At 35.1% G+C, this 21,651-nt stretch overlaps 1 protein-coding gene across 1 annotated transcript in view; it reads left to right on the top strand.

The window, feature by feature from the left end:
• The first annotated feature begins 3,146 nt into the window (after positions 1–3,146).
• LOC133336122 (protein doublesex-like) overlaps positions 3,147–21,651 on the top strand; it is a 141,231-nt gene continuing 122,726 nt past the window's right edge. Inside the window, exon 1 of the mRNA XM_061544419.1 lies at positions 3,147–4,161. Within this exon, the coding sequence (XP_061400403.1) occupies positions 3,183–4,161 (979 nt within the window). The 5' untranslated portion in view covers positions 3,147–3,182. The remainder of the gene's footprint in view (positions 4,162–21,651) is intronic.

Genomic DNA, 21,651 nt, shown 5'->3' with positions numbered 1-21,651 from the left:
AAGAGGTTTAATAGGGTTTCGTAGATACAAGATTTTGTGGGCAAGGATGGCATAAAAGTGGAAAAGAATGATGAAACATACGATATGTAATTCGTATCAACACTTGCTTCAAGTATTATATCTGGTATTTATATCGAAATAATTTTGAAAATTCATATGCGAATTATAATACAAATGTAGTGCCTGAAATAAACAAACAACCATTACAATGTAAAACTAACCACCATCAGTGGTGAGTCAGAGTGAGTGGAGAGACGGATATTGTTAGCAAAACAAAACACAGCCGAACAGTGAATGGTGGTGTTTTTTTCTTTTTGCCAAAAAAGAGAATACAAATGAGAGCGATAAAGTTCGATGAAGTAAGAACAATTTTTGTTTTAAGGGAACCCCACCCATTCTCGATTTTAATTTTTCAAGATTTTCAATGGGCTGGTAAATCAATACCAATGCTTGTTAAGGTTTGTAACTTTGCACATATATAATTGAAGATTTAAAATAGAAGAAAAATAATTTACACAAAATTTTTGTTATTGTTTTGTTGTTGTTTTTTGTAATTAAAGAAAAGTCTTCATTTTTGATGGCGGGCATGATAACTCCTCACTGGTACATCGGAATCCGAAAATTCCAACGGTGTTAGAAAGAGTACATGTCTGGCTCTCGTATGAACTAGGATTATTGACTTCGCTCCAAAATTAACAAAATGGTGGACCTTTGAAAAAATATTTTTGGAAAATCGCCGATTTTTTACCAAAACCCAAGTATAAAATAAGGAAGATTTTCACCGATTGGCTTTATCCTAGTTCATACGATAGGTATACACTCCCAGAGAAACGTGTAAAAATTTAGAATCGATTGGGTCATTAGTTTTTGAGTTATCGTGTCCGCCATTCACAAAAGAGAAAAACGCGTTTAAAGTTTGAGAAGCCCTTTAGCCGTCACTTGATGCTGACACAATAAATCGGCTATATCTTCAAGAGTTCTTGAGATTTTCACTTGAAATTTTGTAGAGACATTCTTTAGTTAGTGTAGATACGAATTATATCAACAAAATTTTTAACCCCGAGAATGGGGGGGCGGTCCCCTTAATGAAACGTTTACATATTTTTGAAAAATAGTGGCTTTCTTATGATTTTAAGGATTTTTATTCGTATTCTAAGTGAGGTACATGTACAATATTAAATACAATATATATTAATTATGAAAATATTTATTAAAATTTTTTCTTCTAAGGACACAATATAGTGGAAATATTTTTTAAAAAAATGTCCCCAATTAAATTTGACTGGATATAGCTCCCATATATATTTTTGTCCGATTTAATATAAATGATGCACGAAAATCACTATATTTTTTTCCGATTTATTTGAAATTGTTTATAGTGTGTTGAATTGAGTTTAGAATTCTAGTGAGTTTAGAATTCTTTCTTAAAATAAATTCGATATATATATATACATATGAACACTCGATACACAATTCGTGTAAATCGAAAGAAATAGATTTACACGAATTGCGTATCGCGTGTTCAGATTTAGGTATATATATTCGTCCGATTTTATCTAAATTATATTGTACACATTACTTGATGTTCGTGGCGGTGGTTCTTATTTTTTCTACCCTGAATGGCATGGAAAAATAGCGAACTCATTGATATATGTTGAGTTTTAAAGATATGCCTAACCTATTTTTTTCCTTTGATCCTGAAAAAAAGTGTACAACCGGTAGAATCTGTAGAACACTCCTAATCCATGCGAACAAAATAATATCAAATATATGTCTGTGCCCCCCAAAAGTCCTTGTCCCAAGTCAAGTCTATAGCAAAATTTCCGTCAATTTATTCTGTCATTTATTAAAAAAAAATAGAAAAAAAAAAACAAACGGAAATTATCTCAACTGTTGAGTGGGTGATTACGAATTACCCAGTCTAGAAAACGCATAGCCAGACAATTTCATAAAAGATGCCGGCTCATTTAGAAAATTTTACAATTTGTCTGTAGCAAAAAAGAAAAAAAAATCGTACGCAATGACAAATTTGTGTAAATTTAATGCTGTGGGAAAAAACCAAATTCACCTACATTAGAATCGGCTTGGCAAAGAAAATACTGAGTAATGTTTTGGCGGGCGGTTCTTTTGTGTGCATCGCATGTTCAGTAACAACTATTTTTACGAATCTGTGAAGAAAGGCAAATATTTTCAAATTTCAATGGCATTGCCATAGCTGGGCCATATAGTGAGGGGGGTAGGCCAAGAAATAAAACCCTTGATAAGTAACTGTGGGAGTTTTGAGGTAGCTCAAAGGCATGTCAATATTCATAATTAAAAAAAACATGGTAATTTACAAACATTCTACAACATGGATGATATGCAAATAAATTTATATTCGGAACAACCTAACTACTGTCCGACATCTGCCTATATACGCTAATGTCTGTGGTCCCTTCTGTTTCGCATTATTTCAATAATTTACTATGCAATTTAATTTACATAAAATATATATTTGAAATTATTTCGATATCGTATTGTTTTTATTGTAGCCAGTGTTTTGTTTTTGTTTTCTAAAAATTTGTTTGTGTGTGTGTTTGTTTTTTTAATTTAAAATATTTCTTTTCTTCTCTTTCTATCATTTCAGCAGTTCCTTGCTAAAAATAATTCAACAACAACAACAAAAATATTTTGATTTAGCAACAAAGAATTAAATTGGTATTACAAAACACTTGGACGACGGCGACGACAACAACGACGTCAATCACTGAGCGCAACGTTGAAATTCCTCGGTGACCATGTGGTGGCGAGTCAACTAAACTAGATGTGAAATTTGTAAGCCAAAAAAAAAGAAAAAAAAACAACACGAAAATCGAAACAAAGTGCAAAGAAAATGAAAACGCAAATACAAAAACAAAACAAGATCACAATAATGGATGAGCCATAATCGATGATTCTTTACAGAAAACAAAAATAAATTAAAAAAAAACAAATACAAAGAAAAAAATCAAAGTCAATTGAAAAACAAAAAAAAAAAACATTTGACATAGTGAAAAATAAAAACAGACAAAAATACTCAACTTGATCAATCTTGACTTAAATCAGATTGAAACACAACAATAAAGTGTTGCCAACGGCTTTTATTGAACCTTCAACCGAATTTTTGTTTTCTCAGCACCTAGTTGCCCAACCCAGCATTTTGAATGGTTTCTGAGGACAGCAACTGGAACAGCAGCGACACCATGTCCGATACGGACATGCACGATTCGAAAAATGGCGTTTGCGGTGGTGCTTCCAGCTCCAGCGGCAGCTCGGGCACCCCACGAACCAAGCCGAATTGTGCCCGCTGCCATAACCATGGCCTGAAGATCAAACTGAAGGGCCACAAACGTTATTGCAAATATCGCTTTTGCAATTGTGAAAAGTGCCGGCTGACCGCCGACCGGCAACGGGTCATGGCCCTGCAGACTGCACTGAGACGGGCCCAGCAACAGGACGAGGCACGCATATTGCAGATGCATGAAGTGCCACCGGTTGTACATCCACCAACGGCCCTGTTGAATGCCCATCACCATCATCATCATCCGTTGCCGCATCACATAACGCAACAGCTGCATCATCATCCCCATCATCCGCATCCACATTTGGTGGATGCTTCAGCAGTGGCTGCGGCGGCTGCTGCAGGAGTTGGTGTTGGCCCGGTACCCGCTCATCATATTGCTGCTGCTGCTATACCCACAATACGTTCTCCGCCACACAGTGATCACAGTCCAAATGGCGGAGGTGGTGGTGGAGGTTCGGGAGGAGGAGGCGGTGGGGGTGGTGGATCAGCTGGAGGATCAAATGGTGGCGGTGCTAGTGGCGGTAATGGTGGTGGCGGAAGCAGCGGCGTTGTTCCTAGTTCCTCCACCATGAATGGCATGGCCAGCAGCAACAGTGCTGCATCGAGTTCTACAGCACCACCACATCACACCCCTCCGGATCATACACATCATCACCACCACCATCATCATCCACATCCCCATTTGGTATCGGTGCCATCCACCGCACAATCTGTCGACAGTTCGTGTGATTCGTCATCACCGTCGCCGTCATCAACATCGGGTGTGGCAGTACCGGTATTGGTACAGAATCGTAAGCCGAATCCAGAACAACAACAGAATGGTGCTGATATGTCTATAGGTAAGTAGGGATTTGATTATTTGCTATAGGGAAATATTGATAAGTTGTGTCTATGTGGAAAAATAGCCATTTTGGAAAAATACATTCCTAAGGTCATGCGAATTTTTGTTTGCAAAAATAGGCAAGGGGTTTTGACGATTTTTTCTTGGATTTTTTTTTTTTTTTTTTTTTTTGAAAAACATTAGTATTTTATATCTGACATTATACTCAATAAAATATTATAGTAATATTATTATATAAATATTATATTAATAACTTATTTTATTTCCAACTATAACCTGTAATAAATACCAAAAATAGCCGATCGAGGAAGAAACAGAAATATCTAATGGAAAAATTTTCGACTATAATGGTTTTCTTGAAATCACACGATTTACAATTGTTCATGTTGGTAACGCCTTCGAAAGAAGAAGAAGATGAAGAAGGCCAAGAACAAAAAAAAAAAAAGAAAAACGTTAAAAAACGTGTGTAATTAAATCTGTTTAAGGTATTATTTGTCAATATAAACCAGTCATTCAGCGAACTAACAGCAGCCATACAGGTAGCATTTGCTGCTCAGCCAATCATTGTCTAGCATTGGTTCTCTTGTAGGGCTTCTTCTTAGTTCTGTACTTCATAATATAGACAGGTATGCCATTGCAATGGTAATTTGTTTTACAAAAAAAGTAGAACTAAAATTATGAATCTTAGAATGAACACAGCCAAATGGAATGACGTGTGAAATGCACACTAGAATATATTTATTAACTTATAACACCTTTATAAGTGGCTGTGAAATAGAACACAAATAGGTATGATGACCAGAGGTTTTTATATTGATATTACTTATAGAACGAACTTATATGGAAAATAGCCAATCCCGAATTTTTCTATAGAAAAAAGTGCAGTCCCGAGCTCCTGCGATTTTTTTCTATAGAAAAAAGTGCAGTCCCGAGGTCCTGCGATTTTTTTCTATAGAAAAAAGTGCAGTCCCGAGGTCCTGAGATTTTTTTCTATAGAAAAAGGCAGCTCCGAGGTGCTGCGATTTTTTTTCCTATTGAAAAAAAAATGAAAATCTTTCTCAAAATGTTAACACGAGCTTTCCTAATAGATGATATAAATATCTATTGATTGACTCACTCAAATGCGTCGAAGATTATTTACAGTTACGCCTCTATTGGGTTCTGACATGATTGGCTAAGTGTTTTTTGCGGTAAATGTTATTCAAACAGTTTAGAATAATGATAATCTTTACCTGTTTTTTTTTTTTTGCTTTCCCACATACATACAGGCGCTTAATAAATGTCAAATAATTATAGTTAGATTGTGAAAACATCAGAATGACATGTTAATGGGCCGCAGGCATGCAAGATTACATCAGCACAAAAAATGTGTAAATTCCATCAGTGGACTGTGAAATTATTTTGCTGTAAAATGTAATGTTAACGGGTTAAGTTGCCTGCTGCTATCTTTATTCAGTTCAACCAGAGATTGTTTTAACATTAAAGAGATATATATGTATGTACCTCAATATTAACTGCCACTACAGTCGTATGGGGGGTTACATTTTTATCGCCACGTGTTCAGTGAAGAGGAGAACAAAACATGAAAATATTATTCGAAAAGGGTATATATCCAGAGATTCGTTCGCTTCTTTAGCAAAATTAATTCTTGGAATATTCTAGTGGTTGTAGGGGAAGAAAAAAACTAATTTTCTGCTCACTGCCTGCCCTAGCTGAGCCTAAGGTTCTTCTGCTACAATTTAATAGTTTCGTAGTTGCGGAAATAAGGAGATTAACAGCATGATATGACATTTGCAACATATAGTATGCCGAAATACAGGTTTATTTAATTTTACAAGGGTGACATAAACGAAGAGGTTCTCACTGGTCTAATATTATACCAGTATATATATTTTTCTTAAAATATATATAAACATTTTCTGTAAAGAAAATGACAATCCTGTGGTCCTGTGATCCTTCGAATTTTTTTCTAGTTTTTATTGAAAACATGTCAAAACTATGTTAAGTTAGGCCCGGTCGAACTTGTTATAAAATTAATGGGGGAAAACTTCTGTTATGATAAGACTTTGAACATACCGAAAAATACGTGAGAAAAATATTCTCAAAATATGTAATAGTGGGCTAACGTTTTATGGGGCTACAATAAAACGGAGATCAATATTGATATTTTTTGGTAGTGAGATTTGACAGCCAATGAGAATACAAAATAGCATTTTACAGTTATATGGGGGCTACATCAAAGCGAGAACCGATGTATTTCATTTGCAATACCCAACATCCTAGGAGTACTAGCAATGTCTGTGCAAAATTTCAGAGCTCTATCTTAAATATAGTGATGTCTATCGTGATTTCAATAGACGGATATACAGACGGACATGCGTAAATCGACATAGAATTTTATTCGAAGAATGACAAATTTAATATACACTTCACCTTTTGGTGGAGGGTATAAAAACTGTGGCCCGTCATTTTTTTCTACAGAGAAACAGAACAATTGTGGCCCAAACCTATCGAAAAAGCAGTATTGTGGTTCTGCGATACATTCTAGTGGTTCTATTATAGGTAGAAAATCGTATGAACAGAAAATATTCCAGTTTTGAAGATTTTTTCTACAGCAAAATATCATTCGTAATTGAGAAATTAATTTACATTGATTCGGACCCTTTGATTTTATTTTAATACACTCGAATTATGGCTACTGACCCCAAGAGACTTTATATCAAAGGGATACTGGTTCACTCCTTCTACTAACTACCCACACAATGGTAAAAAATTTGCTGAAAATGTAATTATGGTACCACACGAACGAACTATCTGATTTGGCTCAATCTTTACACAAACTTAAACCAGGTCTAAAGATAAGGTCATCTGGTACCGATTTTGAACCAAACTTTACAAATTACAATTCAAATACTTCCCTCACAAAGGGAAACAGTTTTCAACATTAGTTTTTTTTAACTTTTTTTATAAATCTATTGCATAGCGTAATCGTTATACCAAACCTAGATCGAGTTCGAAAATTTGAATCCATAGAACAAAATGTCGATCCTTTAACCCAACATCGATCCTTCTTACCTAAAAAATCAATCCTTAGATGTTATCCTTTTCATACGAACTAGAGTATCTGATTACAGGAAGGAACAAATTTATCTTTCTTTACGGAAGTCTAGGTAATTTTCGTTGTTTTTGTTTTTTTTTTGCCCTCTTAACCCTTTGGTTTAGCAACTCCGACAGATGTTACGTCTCGACTTAATACATTTGTATTCCAGGTTGTAACTGCTTTCCATTTTGTTGTTTTACCCAGCCAATGAACATAGAATATTTTATGCAAATCATTAAAACAGAACATAGCTCCAGATTTTTTATGTGAATTTTTGCAAATTTTGCAATGTCACAGCGGGGACTTATAACTTGTTGAGCAAAAAATGTGAACCAAAACATGTTGGGTACAAATCCTTTAATTAGTATGGGAATATACATAATTTATATGGACAGAAAACCCGTAATGACATGGTTATTTTTAACAGGGTATTTATACATTTTAATTTTTGTTTGTTTCGTTTGGTTAAAAAATCATCATACCGAAAATCATTCTTTTTAATGTCTTCATAGATGACATAGAAGGATTTTATAATTAAGTTGTATTGAGAGTTCCTCATAATGCTTACAAAACCTAGTCTTTTTAGATATTTTTAGCTGTAATCTGGCATTCCGGTTTCTTGGGTGTCAGAAACACATTTGCAGCGAATATAGGCGCATGTTTCGATATAACATTCAAGGTGCACGTTTCGTTATAACATCCATATACAGTACATGTCCCCAGTTTTGGCATTTTAATGGCCACAAATGAATTTGCCAACCAAAGGAGCTAAAGATCAGGAAGATCTAAAATTCGACCATAAAACTGGATTCAAAAATAAGCTCGATGTTTGGGTGCCACACCAATTAACAGAAAAAATAGGAAGGATCGAATTTCCATCTGCAAGGGTTTGGCCAAACGGAATGAGATAGACCAATTTCTTAAACGGATGGTGACTGCAGATGAAAAATGGCTCACATACGATAACCCAGTGCGAATACGATCGCTGTCAAAGAGTGGTGAAGCACCTCAAACGGTGGCTAAACCAAGACTAACGACCAGGAAAGTTCTGCTATGCATTTTGTGGGACTGGAAGGGGATTATTTATTATGAGTTGCTTCCATATGTCCAAATGCAAAATTCTGATCTCTACTGTCAAAAACTGGAGAGGTGTCGTGTTCCATCAGGACAACGCAAGGCCACACACATCTACAGTGACTCGACAGAAACTTTGGGAGCATGGTTGGGAAGTTTTAATGCATTCGCTATAAAGTCCGGACTTGGCACCAAGCAATTATCATATTTTTTTGCATTTGCAAAAATTTCTTTAATAATAAAGAAAAAGGATTGTGAAAATCGACTACTAGATTTTTTTTTTGCAAATAGAGAGAAGGGCTTTTATGAGAGACGCATTATGAACTTACCTTTAATATGGCAACAAATCATACAACAAAATGGTGCATATTTGGCGCAAATCGGACATTCCAAATCATAAAGTCCTATAGTTCATATAAAAATAATGGATTTTTTTTCTAACCCGGGCCGAACTTTGGATACCCACCACCATAGTTATACTGAGAGATACCTGAAATGAAAATATAGGGAAAATACCAAAAAGTGTACCTATACCGACATTTCTACAAACCCATTATGTAAACCATAATACAAATTTCAGCAATTTCTAAGGGATAATTATACCCTCAGCCTTACGGCTAATTTTCACCGTGTCAAAGTGTATACACCCTATACTTTGACATGGTGAAAATGTGCCTCATAGAAATATTGGTTCTAGACCCCATGTTTCTTTGGACCAAATTCGTTTCAGAAAATGTTGTTTTCATCCAAACTTTGCCCATCCTAGTATTTCTTCCAAACTTAAATCTGTTAACTATTTTAATATAAAAAAGGGGGTTATATGTGGACTACCCCAAAAAGGGGGTGAATATTAATCATTTTTGGTAGAGAGATTGGTTACCATATACTACAGCAAAATACCAAATTACAGCGATTTCGGCTGAAAAACGCGCTCAAGAACTTCATAATTTTTTGTGGACAGCCAATTGGCTCAAGAACCCTCAAAAAATACGATCAGAACCCCCAAATAACCGAAAATTTTGGGGGTACCGTTATATTGGGACTACCAGGAAAAGTGGACCTATATTTATAATTTTTAGTGGAGTAATTTGGTACCCAATAAAAACCCAATGTACAAAATTTCAGCAAATTCAGTTTAAAAACGCGCCCAAGAATTCCAAAATACCGAAAATTGGGGGTACCCTTATATCGGGGCTATCCGAAAAAATTGACCTATATTTATAATTTTTAGTAGGGAGTTTGCTACCCAATAAGAACTCAAAGTATCAAATTTCAGCGAATTCGCTCGAAAAATGCGATCAAAACCCAAAAAATACCGAAAATTGGGGGGTACCCTTATATGTGTGCTATTCGAAAAAATGGACCCATATTTACAATTTTTAGTAGAGAGATTTGCTACCAAATAAGAACTCAAAGTGCCAAATTTCAACGAATTCAGTTGAAAAACGCGCTCAACAACCTCAAAATATCGAAAATTGTTATGTCTATGTCTAAACGTGGACCCATGTAGCCCATCTTCGAACTTGACCTGCAGACAAAAGACGATACTACGCAAAATTTTGGTGATCGATTTCAATTCGTTTAGACGCTAGAGTGATTACAACAGACAGGCGGACATAGAATTTTACGCCTATCAAGAATATATACTATATAGAGTCGGAAATGATAATTTCGATGCGTTACAAACGGAAAACAAACTATACCCTATGGTGGAGAGTGTACAAATATTTTGAAAATTTAACTTTATGGAAGTGATAAACATTGCAAAAAAAAAAAACTATCCGAAAAAGTATTTTTAAACAAATATACGTTTATAGGTGTAGTGAAAAAATTATTTTGAAAAAGTCCACACCGATGAAAATATATCTTTAAAAAAATCACCGCTTTAGGTGTGTGGAAAAATAAATTTAAAAAAAATCCTCGTTTTTATTTTCATTTAAAAAACCCTATCCTACGTACAAAAATGAACCAGAACCGAATTTTCCATTCTTAGTGTCTTAAATTTAGTGACGGCTACAAAAAGTTCCACCCAACCGAACTAAATAAAATATTTACTTGCTTATTATAGTTTTCAGGAAAAGGGAGCGCTTAAATGTGTGTGATATTATGACGTTGCACCTAACCAACTATCTTTGACTGTGCATGTATTATTTCTTCTTATTTTACAAATAAATAATCTTAACGCCTTTTCAATTGCGCCCATTGGCAATAATGATTTTAAGTTTATTTCAAACGTGCAATGAATTTCAATATTGATTCATAAAGCTTATCCCAATATCATCAGGAATATCAATGTTGTCTCTGCCACCTCAACCTCCACCCCAAGCGCCAATACCATTATATAGATATATAATCCCATCTGATGTGTTTTGTTGTTGTAACGTGTTAGCAAATACATTTTCGAAAATAATTCCAGATTTTTAGGCAAAGATAAAATTCTGGTCTGATGGCAGCAGAGTTATGGTTGCGGAAGCTTTTTTTTTTTTGAAAATTCTGATACTTGCACACGAAAAAGTTCGTGAGTAGGATGAAGATCAGGACGATGGTGTTGATGATCTGGTTTGAAAATACAAACTACTTTTTTCATTTTGTTTGCTTTTCTTCTTCTTCATAATTTTGTAGGAAAAGTTAATCTAGAAAAACTAGTTTGAAACTTTGTGTCCAACATTGTTTGAATGTAAACTAAACCTGATTAGATTAGTTAGACTGAATATACCGAATATGTATCTCAAAAATATATATAAATAGAAACAATTAGAATATAATAAATTTTATAATGCAGACAAAATCCCCTCTCCTCTTTCAAAAGGAACTGCTACACATGCATGGTGTCCAGATGCCATAAATTATGCCAAGCTTAACGCATAAATGTTTAGAAATTTTTTAAGCCATCTCCAAACACTTCAAATGTACCACAATAGAAAACGTGTTCGAAACGCTTCTGTTATTTCTGGCATTCGTTTCTGAATGAATGCCTCTCTCCTTGCTGTTGGCTGATGGCTGCTCGTGCCGACTCTAATGATATTATGGCCATAAATCATATCACGCTCAAGATGACAAGCTTCATAAATTGTTGTTCAGTTTCCAAATGTGGATGGTTGCTGATTGTATGGCGGACTTTTACTTTAGATCAGCCAACGAAATTTCAAGTTCGAATTGTTTGAAAACGGTACCATAAGCTGTTTGAATGGATGAACAAACTAGTGGGAATGCGGGGGATAGTCATTTGTTAAATAACTCCGATCTCTAAATTACCTCAAATCTTGTGCTCTAGGAATTCATCCATTAAATTGATTTCGATGTGGTGAATTTCATTTTAGGTGTTGGCTTGGAAAATTACTTGGCTGACAAGTTGTTCAAACAGCAACGAACTCACCCACCCTCAACATATTCAGTGTCAATATGAATATTATTGAACATTGTGTAGTTTCTCCTCCTTTACAAGTTCGTTTTTGCAAATGCGGTTCAATGCTACAACAACAAAAACAAATACCACATTGTTGCTTTAGTGTTCTCTTAAAAACCTTTTATGGTCTGCCAGCTTAGGGCGCCTACGCCATCAATGACAGTTTTTTGTCAATTGGAGCATAGACGCGGTTTTGATTTGTTGTCATAAAATATTTTGTTGACATTTTCTTGTCATGTGACAACTTCTGATATATGACAGACTTGTCGTCAGTGTTGTTATTGTTGTTTTTTTTTTTTGTGTGGAAATTCCTATGGCATAACGACTATGCATAAAATGTATATTTTTAACCCAAAGCTTTGCAAGGTTTCCACATTTTTTTAATGTAGAACATAAAACCGTTCTTCGATTTTTTTATCCACGCTCATAGGTATGAAAAATAAATATTTGTGCAAAATCCACGTTTATAGGTGTGACGAAAAAAGAAATATTTTTAAAACATCGTCGTTTATATGTATATATAATTGCATTATAAGTGACTGTCTGATCATCGACGCCCAGACGAATCTTGATATTTTGCATGAAGGTTAGTGTTGGTTCATAGGCGTGGGTTTATTAGAAATTCATGCTGGAAGTGTAGCAGAAGTATCGCCGTAGTCACTACTTGGTATTATCGCCGTCGTCACTTCCAGAAAGTATCACCGTAGGAACTTCTTGGTCGTAGTCACTCCTGGAAGTATAGTCGAAGTCACTTCCTGGAAGTAGTATCGCCGCAATCACTTCCTAAATGAAGTTACTTCCTTAAAGTATCACATATTTTCCGAATATTCAGTCACCCCTTCTAATTACCTGTCTAGATTCCCTTCACTGTGGGTTGTGTTGTGATGTTCGGCTTGTGGCCTATAGATACTAAACAAAACAAAAAAATTGTCTTTGACATTAACTGGAAATTTTAAAGCGATCAGCGCTATATTTCTGGCCTCTAATGTTAATGGGTTGGTAAATAAGTATATATAAATATTTAATTTTTCACGCAAAAGTCAGGCCGCTAAATACTGAACAATCTTTATCAAAACAGGTTTGCTTATTCTTTAGCCCGATCCCGTTCTCCATTAAAATTTGAAAATTTTGTGAAGATTGACACATAACTGTGGCCTGTATCGTGTTTACAAATTATAATGGACAGACGGACGTACTTACATACATGTCTAGATCAACTCAGCTAGTCGAGATATGACGATCGGTATACTTAAAGGTGGGTTTAGGACCAATATTTCGCGGCGTTACGTACTTTTGCGGCTGCACAAAGCTATAATACCCTTACAACATAGTTGTGTAGGGTATACAAATCAACGCATAGGGTATTGAGGAAATAATAAAAATAAAATCACAACAATTTGGTTTATAGAGGATCTTGATATACAAGTATTGTATACATGGACCAATACTAGCCTTATATTTAGGACCTTCGACAACATTGTTGTCATCATGTCAACTCTGCTACAAGACATTGTTGTTCTGTCTAGATGAAATAGAAAAATCCTAGTAAAACATTATACATGTTATGGGTGTGTTCGTTCGTTCGGTGTTCAAGTGAAAGAAGCGTGGACAAATTACACCCACTTTATTAATAACAATAGACGATGACGGCAACGATGGCTTTTAAACCGATATCCAGCCAAAAGCAGTCAAATTAACCAGATGTGATAAATGACACGCCTATTAAACAAATAACGACTACCATTTGGATGCGGCTATGGTGTGGCATGAAAAATTGAAATCCAGATGGTAATGGCAGGCTGCCGTTTTAAATTAACATAGCCGCCTTAAAAATGTTGTTACCTCTTTGGGAGACGATCATGATGATGATGATGATGTTAGGTTTTGCATTTGCCGAAGCGATGTTAAGCAACAAGTTTGACAAAGTCTTGCAGCGTGGCACGGGAACTGGTTTGATGATGATGGTCGATTGTCATTGGCCTTTAAAAGGCACATTTTAAACACAATTAGATAGACAGGATATATTTCTTTTTGATGTTCTGTGTTTTTTGTTTTGGCATTTTAATTGAAATATTTGTACGAAAAAAGTGTTTGCAGTGTACGCACGTTCGGCATGCCTAATGGTCCTGAATTATGGCAATATGAACTTTCATTTGTTCGACTAGATTCCAATAAAGGCAACCGCCAAAGTGGTGGGTATATCTTGTTTGTAAATCACAAAGTAAGTCGCTACATAGTAAATTTCAAATGTGTAGGATATCAATATACAACAGCCATTATTATAGCATGGATCGTGCCATTTGATGATGGGGACATCGTGTCTGTCATCTCGTTACCAGAAACAAACGAGTGCCACATTGATCGATGTTTGGATTTTTGACTGACACTGCGTGTTACCGTTGATGTCTATCTGTCGTTGCCAGTGACACTTCGGAAAGCATTTCATCATTTGTGGTGCAAAAGCTTCATTAATGTGTCTATCGAACTCAATGGTGGTGTAAATGGACGATAATATTGCGATAGTTTGTCATGGGTAATTGATACATATGTGTGATTGTCGTGCGGATTATATAGTTTGAGTGGGATGATGAAAAATATAAGGTTGGTGAAAAAGAAATCCATTATGAAAATGTCGAAAAAATCGGAGATATGTTCGAAGTTGACCGGCATAGCAGTCGTAACATCGTCCAAAAGCTAAACTTTTACCATGAAACCAATTACACAGACCCATTTCTTAAACGGATGTTAACTGGAGATGAGAAATGGAACACAAACGATAGCCCTGTGGGAAAATGATCGTGGTGAAAGAGCGGTGAAGAACATTAAACGGTGGCCAAACTAACGGGAGCAGGACTAACGGCCAGGAAGGTTCTACTATTTGTTTAGTAGTACTGGAAGTGGATTATTTATTATGAGTTACTTTCATATGGCCAAAAGCTAAATTCTGATCTCTACTGTCAACACTGGATCGTTTGAAGGTGGCAATTGACCGGAAACCAGCCATAATTGGCCAACAAGAGTTGTGTCGTGTTACACCAGGCCACACACATCTATAGTGACTCGCCAGAAACTTTGGGAGTTTGGTTAGGAAGTGTTAATGCATCTACCATACAATCCGGACTTGGCACCAAGCGATTATCATATCTTTGGTGCATTGTAAAATGTATTTAATGATTAAAAAATGGTGCCTAGGGAGCAGGACTTCTATAAGATATATTATTTCGATTTCATAAGGCAAGATCTGATTATGGACGACACATATTAAAAGAAAAATAAAAAAAATATATTCGTAAAGTTTTGAGCTTTTCAATATAGAGATGAGGTTAATTTTGTGTACAGTACTAATTTGTGTATACAGTCGAAATTATTTAAATTCAATTTCTCATTTGGTTTTCTTGATGTTGAACTTTAATTTTTTTAAAGAATGTACTGTACCTCCCGAATGCAAGGATGTAGCGATGTCAAATTTTGTACATATCCTTATATACTTGTATATTTATGATAGGTGCATTAAATCTGTGAACAGAAATTTGTTCTAAGACATTTTGACCCAAATCGGATATTCCGAAGCATGTTATATAAAGTCCTATAGTTCATATAAAAATAATGGATTTCTTTTCCCCCAGCCTAATATTTTTATAAAAAAAACCATACCTATATTAATTTGTATATTTATATATAAATTGTATATTTGTATATTCTTATTTCTTTCGATAAAATACCCTACATTTTAATTTTCCCCCTTCATTTCAGGTAAGTTTCGGCAAAAAATTTTTAAAAATAGCAGAAAGAGGGTAAGTTTTTTTTGCAACTCCAAAAGAAAAAAATAACAAAAACAACAAATTCCTGTTAGTGTAGAATATTCATAGCATGACATAAGTAGGGTGTTATTGGCAACATTACTGACATGCCATCATTCTACGTTGTCACCTAAAATTTCCCAACATAAATTTAAATTTCGTTTAGAGTTGGTTAACCGCAAACATTCGAAATGCCATTTGTAGTAACAACTCTTCTCATAAGCATGACCCTACACATTGATCGCCTGTCTCGTCGAGTAGCTCACCTTCGTTCATTTTGGTACATTTCATGTTTGCTGTGTTTTTTTGTCTCCTGACTTCAATGTCAGACAGACAGTCTGACTGACTGACTGGCTGTTTGGCCCTTCGTTCATCCCATACGCCTGTCTGGCCGACAATATTATTAGCCGTTGGTCTGGTTTGCCCGGTTAGGTTAAGTCTTCTGCAATGATTTTCAAACGCCTGCCTAAGAAAACGTCGACATTGCTCGCGAGCCGTGCGTTGCTTATGTGGACTGCTGGTCGGATTGCCGGTGTCTGTTGCATGGTATACCTACCGTCCATGCACATCGAAAGACTCTCAAAACATTGGGATTATATGACATGCTTGCAACATTGTTGCAAATGTTTGGAATTTTAAAATTGGGTAGATGGTGTGGCAGCGGTGGAAGTGGCGAAGACGATGACGACGGCGACCACGGCCGGTATGCTTCAATTCATGCTAAACGTTGCAGAAGACGAGAGAAAAAAATAAATAAAATAAACAGAACTGGATGCACCAACATTCACTCCATGCACCATCATGTCGATGGCCAAGACAGAAAAAAACGAAGTCCAAAATGCCGGGTATTGCTCTTAAGTATCTGACTCTATAAGCTTCTTCGACTTCTTCCTAAAACTTCTTTATACACTACCACATCGAATATAAGTTAGTTTTATTTAAATAAAGGGTTATTGGTGAAGCAATATATATATATATATATATTGATAGATATAGATAGATAGACAGATATATATATATATATATATATATATAGGTAGATACATACATACATAGACATATGTACTTATCTATTAAAGATACATAGATAGATAGATAACGTTTAGAACACATTAGAATAAATTTCCAAAACATCATTACACTCCAACAGTGAATTTATTTCTAAATTCCAGCGTTTTAGTTCGGTTCACCCAAATACACATTTGATACTATTTAGCACACATTGGAACAAATTTCCAAAGCATCCCACATATCCCAATCCTATTTACCAACAATGATCCTAACCTAAAATTTCAGGATTTCAGCACTATAGGTTCACACAAAATTAAAATTGCACCAAAATTAGTACCACTTAGTACCCCAATCGGTACTAATACACCAATCCTATACTCCAACTGTAACCTTATTTCCAAATTTCAGTGTTCTAGTTCTAACGCAAAATTTCCGGATCTCAGCACTATCGGTTCACCCAAAATTCAAATTGTACCAAAGTTAGTACCCATAAGTATAAATTTCCAAAACTGCATCCACACACCAATGCTACACTCCAATAGTAACCTTATTTCCAAATTTCAGTGTTCTACCTCTATCGGTTCACTCAAACACACATTTGGTACTATTTAATACACATTAGTACAAATTTCCAAAACTTCCCACATATCCCAATCCTACACCTTAACAGTGAAATTAACTCAAAATCTAAGTGGTACCAAATATAGTACAATCTAGTACTTTTTTGTGCACGTAATAAATATTTCCAAAACTACCTACATAACGCTATCCTACCCTCCGCAACGGTAATGTTAATTTCAAGTTTCAGGATTCTAGCTCCATTCGTTTCTCCAGATACTTCGTATACATGAGTACATACTTTCAAAACCACCTCCTTATACCGACAATACCTCTCAACCTTAATTCGCATTCCAAATTTGTACCAAATTTACGATGTTGTACCAAATTTAGTACATTTTAGGACTTTTACTTATAGTTCGAATTTTCAAACAAAAACCTTTGGTACATCTATTCTACACTACATCAATGACTGGAAATTGTCTGACTTCTAGCTGCACCGGTTCGCCAAATACAAATGGTACCACATGTAGTACTTTTTTCGTGTCGTTCTAATACGAATTTCCAAAAGCCCAGCCTTTTTGTCATATATATAATTTTTACATTTTTTATCACAGTCTAATTATTTGTAATTTTTTTGTAAATTTTTCAGGCATGTATTTTTTTCTAATATTTTTTCATCACCCTTTATTTAAAAAAAATGAAAAATAGTAATACTTCTATTCTTCTTCAATCCATTTATTTGTTACATTATTTTAAGAAGTTGTCGATAAGAACAAGCAACGACAGTCAGACAGACATACAGACCCACCGACCGACTCAGCTATACATCACTGCTGCACCTAGCACTTGTTCAGATTACAAGACATTTTTTTTCTCTCTTGGCAAATCGCTAAGCCATCGTGTGTGAGTATGTGTGTAGATCTGGAATATGTTTAACTGGTCTGGTAGGCCGTTGTTTGCTACATATCTGGACACTTGTTGTCTGAATGATATTGAACTGGGCTCCACATACGTTTGGGCTTCCCTTGTAAAAAATGAAGAAGAAGAAACGCACAAACGGAACACAACGTAGGCTTTTGCGGTAATTATCTTTCAATGTAATATTATTTGGTTTTTGCTCTTTGTAATTGCGATTTTTATATGGTTTGTTGTAATACAGCAGCAAAAATTTGCCATGAATAAAATGCGGGATATTTGTCATCCATTTAAACTTATCACAAATTTGGATAAAGATAATTTTGCATTTTGAGCGACAATTTGAAGATTTGTAATTTCTCTAAGTTAATGAAATAAAAATTAATTATCTGAATGTGGTTGACATTCCGATAACCCATATAAATGGTATGCATGCCATCGATCCTTTCCTTTCTTATGCATTGGCAACTTTGACCTGGTAATTTTTACCTACTTCGACCACAAAAATGTACCCCTATTTTTCTCTCAGTGTCTTCGAAGTTTGCAGAGTAATTTTTTGCAGCACATACCTTCCTACAATTGCGAACGAAAGAAGAAAATAATGAAATAATACTGTTTACTTGTGCCTGACTCTATATCGACGAAATTGATTTATTTCCTCTTGCTGCCGCTGTTATTCTGGCTGTCATTTCCATCAATGTTGCGTTATTGCTTTTTAGTTGATCGTAATCAATTTTCTTAATTTTATGATCGTATGATGGTTATATTGCGGAATCTGAAGATCACACAAGGGTCAGCGAAGCAATCATGACTGACTGGCCGCCAAGAAATTGTAAATTGAACAACAGAAAAATATGAAGAAGAGGAAGAAAAAACTAAATTTATTCAATCCAATTTGTTTTGTGTTGTATGTTTTTCATCACTCGTTCGCTTTTACTGTGAAATTGCAGTTGGTGTTGTATTGAATTGTGTTTTTTTTTCTCTTCTTAATACTAAAGTCATCTCCATATATGATTGTTTACAACTAAAAGAAATAGTTATTTTCTATAAAAGGGATTTAAAAAAATAAGGAACAAATAATAATAATAAAAAAAGTTGGGAAACAGGTGGTAACCAAATTTTAATTACTGATAATATCATGAACTGTTATAGATAAATTGAAAACTCCTGTATTTACATACAGATGACATTGTCAATAGCTTTGTGTTGTAAATTATTGTATATCTGTCAATATGTAAATATATTACTGTCATTGTATATTCAGTAATTAATTGTTTGTATTAAAAAAATAAGTTACAGGAATTCAAGAGTTTGTAATATCGAACATTAAATACCCTATGGTTTCTGATTGGGCAGGACACATTGTCGTTCGGGTCCTTACATTTGATATTTCAAAACATACAACATTTTGCAACATGTTTGCATGATGATGCTCAGAAAAGCTGAAGTTGGCAAATTGCCGCCATTTTGGTCGAGATAAAGGACTTCAAAATGCCCAAAATTAGGCGGACACTTTCAACTATTGAAAAGTATGTACTAGGGGATTTCTTATCTCCTACCATTTACTAACACTTGGGTTGGAAATGCTGCTAGGACGTATGAAATATTTGATGTTGTAATGGGACCATAATTATTTCTATGATGTTTTGACCTTTCGAATGTTATACATAAATTATAGATGGATGATGGAGCTTGAATCCAATATCTTCGTTTATTAATTTCCAATATCAGTAGTGTTGGCGGGTTATTTGGGATACCATTTGTATTTTGTTTTTGCAAGAAGTCAAATTATAACCACATAAGTTGGATTATGTGTTTAGAGTCCAATTAATCCCAGTTTGTTGTTTTTATAAAAAACAACTATTTATTAGTGGGGAATGTATGGCATTGGGAAGACTATATAGGGAAGACTATAATAGTTTCGGATCTCGCCACCGATCTTCATCAGTTCCCTTAGTTTTTTGTTGGGATATTCTCCCCAAAAGCTATTAATAGCTTATTTACAAAAAAACCTTCAAACCCAAATTCATAGAATTTCATCTTCAGGGAAGTTTTCTGACTTGGTATAGCACTAATGAACCTTTATCCTTAGTACTGAGCCAAGAGATGTATTGTAAAGTGTAAAGGTCAAATTATAACCACATAAGTTGGATTATGTGTTTAGAGTCCAATTAATGACAAAAATATGGTGTGGAGACTTTTGATAGGACTTTTGTAGATAAAAAGACCTTCCATATGTTGTCTGTAGAATTCTTTTATAGATCTGCTGTAGGCAGAAGAACTTTGGAAGATCTTCTATAGACAGGAAACATTTGTATTGATCTTTAGTAGCCAGAAGATTTTCGATGGGCCCTCTAAAAACAAGGTCTGATGGGAAAAAGGGCTTAAAGAATACCTTAGCTAAGTTTCTACAGACAGAAAAGCTGGCGAAGCTTTTCTATAAGTAGAAGCCCTTCGAATGGGGCTTAAAAGGCAGGAAAACTATTTTTTGTTCGCAAGGGGTCGTACCCCTGTTGAAGTACTTCTGTCTACAGGCGATCCATGAAAAGGCCTATCAAAACCCTATTAGATAATAGGCATTTTATAGACATATGACCTTGATGAGTCGTCTGTAAACAGAAGATGTTCAACGGGTCTCGTAATGTGATAAAATTATTTTTTCTACACACGGAGGAAAGTTGCGATGTTTTCTATAGGCAGGGTGCTTATGCTCTGCTTTTATAGGGAGAAAACCTTCGATAGATCTTCTATAGAAAAAATACCTTCGTCAAATCTTCCCTATGTCTAATTTGGAAAGTCTAGTCGGACTGCTATAGGCAGAAGATATTTTAAACAACTTTTATAGACAGACGTTCTTCGATTTTCCTTCTATAGACCGAGTACCTTTAACACGTTGACGTACAGTTGCGTCTATAGCCGTCAAGTTCAAGTTCACTATGTGACATGACGGCTGTAGCAGCACAAATGTGCATTTACCAGCGTATAAGTAGAAGCCTAGTGATATGTTTTCGAATTTCACTTGTTTCTACTGTCCGTCAACGTGCTAAAAGAGTTCTTTGAGAGATCTGCAACAGAAAGGTGTACTATGCTAGGTCTTTCGGAATCTTCGAAGAAGTTCTCTATAGGTGCAAACAATTTTATTAGGTCATTCATACACAGAAGAAGTTTGATAGTCAGAAGACTTTCGATAGGTCTGGAGAAGACAAATGCCCTTTTATTTATTCTATACACTGGCCATAAAAATATATTTGTTCAGGGATCAATGTATGCGGCGGATTTTTAAAAGAATAATTTTTCATGACCATCACAAGGCGTGGATCTTTTTAAAAAATATTTTTTCAAGGCTAACACAATGCGTGTTGTTTTTTTTTTCAAAGGCCAATATAAACACATTTAAAATTGAAGAATATATTTTGTCTGAGTCTAAGACGTTCACAAGACGCTCTCGTCTTCTTTGAATACCAACATTTGTCAAAAAACACACTAATTTAGTGTGACATATATTGTCTTTAGTACCGCCGACAGCATCTCTTTCCATTAGTAGTGGAATTGAAATAGTTGATTGTGGATACAGAAATTGAGCAGTATGTAAAATGTTTACAATTTTGACAACGTCGGCCA

Source organism: Musca vetustissima, unplaced genomic scaffold, assembly GCF_032173495.1.
Source record: "Musca vetustissima isolate MV318-11 ecotype Yass unplaced genomic scaffold, APGP_CSIRO_Mvet_v1 utg744, whole genome shotgun sequence".
Lineage (NCBI taxonomy): Eukaryota > Metazoa > Arthropoda > Insecta > Diptera > Muscidae > Musca > Musca vetustissima.
This window is presented reverse-complemented; position numbering and strand designations above follow the sequence as displayed.